The sequence below is a fragment of the Belonocnema kinseyi genome, chromosome 10 (assembly GCF_010883055.1).
Source record: "Belonocnema kinseyi isolate 2016_QV_RU_SX_M_011 chromosome 10, B_treatae_v1, whole genome shotgun sequence".
Lineage (NCBI taxonomy): Eukaryota > Metazoa > Arthropoda > Insecta > Hymenoptera > Cynipidae > Belonocnema > Belonocnema kinseyi.
Genome location: NC_046666.1, coordinates 1407970 through 1410087, shown reverse-complemented (window position 1 = coordinate 1410087; position 2118 = coordinate 1407970). Strand labels below are relative to the sequence as shown.

Here is a 2118-nt window from a genome sequence, read left to right as displayed (position 1 = left end):
TTTGTGTCGGAAAAAAATAAAAGTATTTAACAATATTAAATTTTGTGTAGGAAACATTTTGTGTAGAAAAAGTTTTGTGTATGAAAAATATAACAGTATTAAGTTCTGTGTAGGAAACATTTTGTGTCGGAAAAAAATTAAAGTATTTATTAATATTAAATTTTGTGTATGAAACATTTTGTGTAGAAAAAGTTTTGTGTAGGAAAAATATGATCAGTAAACTTGTGTACCATATATTTTGTGTAGAATAAAGTTGTGTAGGAATGAGTGTAACTCGCGCACACAAGAGCGTTTATTATTATTTTTTGTATAGGGTTGTTAATAAAATCAGAAATTTTAATAATAAAAGGCCTTGAATTTTTTCTGATTGAAAATTATCATTAACGCTAAGCCATCTTCAGAATAACTAGAAACATATAGCTAGAAAGATAACAATTACATAACTCTATGTATGTTTATGGTGACCCACATCTCGGAACTAATTTTACAATTCCACTTTTGCAAACGAACCAACTCAACCTTATCATTCCCAACCTCACATTTCTCAAAATCATTACCCAACTCAACCCATCCACCAAATCAATTGCCAAGAAAAAAATCACTACTTTTCCCCCCACCAGTCGACATCACACTCAAAAAAATTGCTCACAACAGTTTTAATAATAATTCCAATTATTGAAATACATTTTTCATAATTAAAAATGAGGGGAAAAAGTGGCAAGTCAATCAATTTCGGGTATTTTCAATCCGCGAGAGAGATATGGAAATTCGGAGGGAGCATCGAAAAATAAATATATGGCCGAATGGAATGGAAGTATGGTGTCGAATCGAGATACACATATATATGCAGAACGTGTGAGTGAGAGAGAGAGCGCGCTAGTGTCTGGCACGTGAGAGAGAAAAAGAGAGAGAGAAGAGAGAGAGAGAGAGAGAGCGAGCGAAAAAAATGGTGAATAGAGGAGAGTGGGGATTTAAGGAAAGGGGGCATCAAGAAGAAGAAGAAGAAGAAGAAGAAGAAGAAGAAGAAGTATATGACTATACTTTTGGTATTCTAACCTTGAAAAGTTCCTTGAAGTAAGGACTACATGCCGAAAGGACGACCTTGTGTGCCGTCTGCCGTCTACCATCACATGCGAAGGTGACGTCGACAAAGTCCTCGTCATTTCGAAGCTCGTGAAACTGGCTCGTGATATTCGCTTGAAAATTGTTCCATCTCAGGCAGAACTGTTGGTCCGTCATTTCTCTTCTCCTTCACTGAACTCCCTTAACACCTAAGAGCAAACATTCGGAACTTAAATTAAAGTGCCGTACTAACTAAACTTATTTCTCTCATTACTGTAAAAATGTAAAATGTAAAAAGTAGTGAATCGATGACTGAAGAGGAAACGTACGATATAAATAATGACAATCGATATCCAGGTTGCCAAAAATTACAAAATTAAAATCTCTAGTAGGAAAAAACAGTGAGAGATTTTCCATAGTTGTCAGTAGCGTGAGGGGCCACTTTCACCAAAAATCACGAAATCAATCACTTTAGTCTCTTTTCTTTTGCGACTTTTTCAAGAGAAACCAAAAAAGAACAATTTTTTGAAGCTTTTAGGAGAGTGCTGAGAACGCCGGGACAGTGCTCCCAATTCTTCTATTCAAACAACTGCGCGTGCGTTTCACTCACATGCTGATTTGCCCCTCTTGGCGCGCAACTCAAACCGGATCTAACAAAACTTGTTGAAATACATATAAATAGTTATCATCAGTTGTGAAAAAGTATCAGAAATTAGGTTATTTGTGATTTAATTTCAAAACATGGAATAATAATACCTATATTTTGTAGATACCACTTTATATCCTTTGCGTTGAAAAGATTGGCTTGTCTCTCACTATCCTGTTTACAGAGAAAATAAATTCCTCAAATTTCATATACAATTTATAATGATTCTTTAATCAAATTTCAATAATTTTGTATTGCTCCCGATTTGAATTGCGCGCCAAGAAAGGCCTATAAGAGCCGCTGCGACAGGCAAGCGCAGTAGTTTTACGTTTGGAGTCTGAGATCACGGACTTCCGGCAGTGTTGCCAATTTCGGGATTTGGAATTTTCCAAGTTTTTCTAGATTTCTTT

General features: G+C 35.5%; 1 protein-coding gene across 3 annotated transcripts in view; it reads right to left on the bottom strand.

The window, feature by feature from the left end:
* Window positions 1–1609, bottom strand: part of LOC117181639 (protein abrupt-like) — a 156135-nt gene extending 154526 nt beyond the window's left edge. For 2 of the 3 annotated variants that reach the window (XM_033374533.1, XM_033374534.1), the window contains exon 1: window positions 1057–1371. In XM_033374533.1, coding sequence (XP_033230424.1) covers window positions 1057–1239 — 183 coding nt within the window. In that variant the 5' untranslated portion in view covers window positions 1240–1371. Of the gene's footprint in view, window positions 1–1056; window positions 1372–1391 lie in introns of those variants that run through there. The other variant, XM_033374532.1, reaches the window with a different exon arrangement.
* Window positions 1610–2118: the final 509 nt, after the last annotated feature.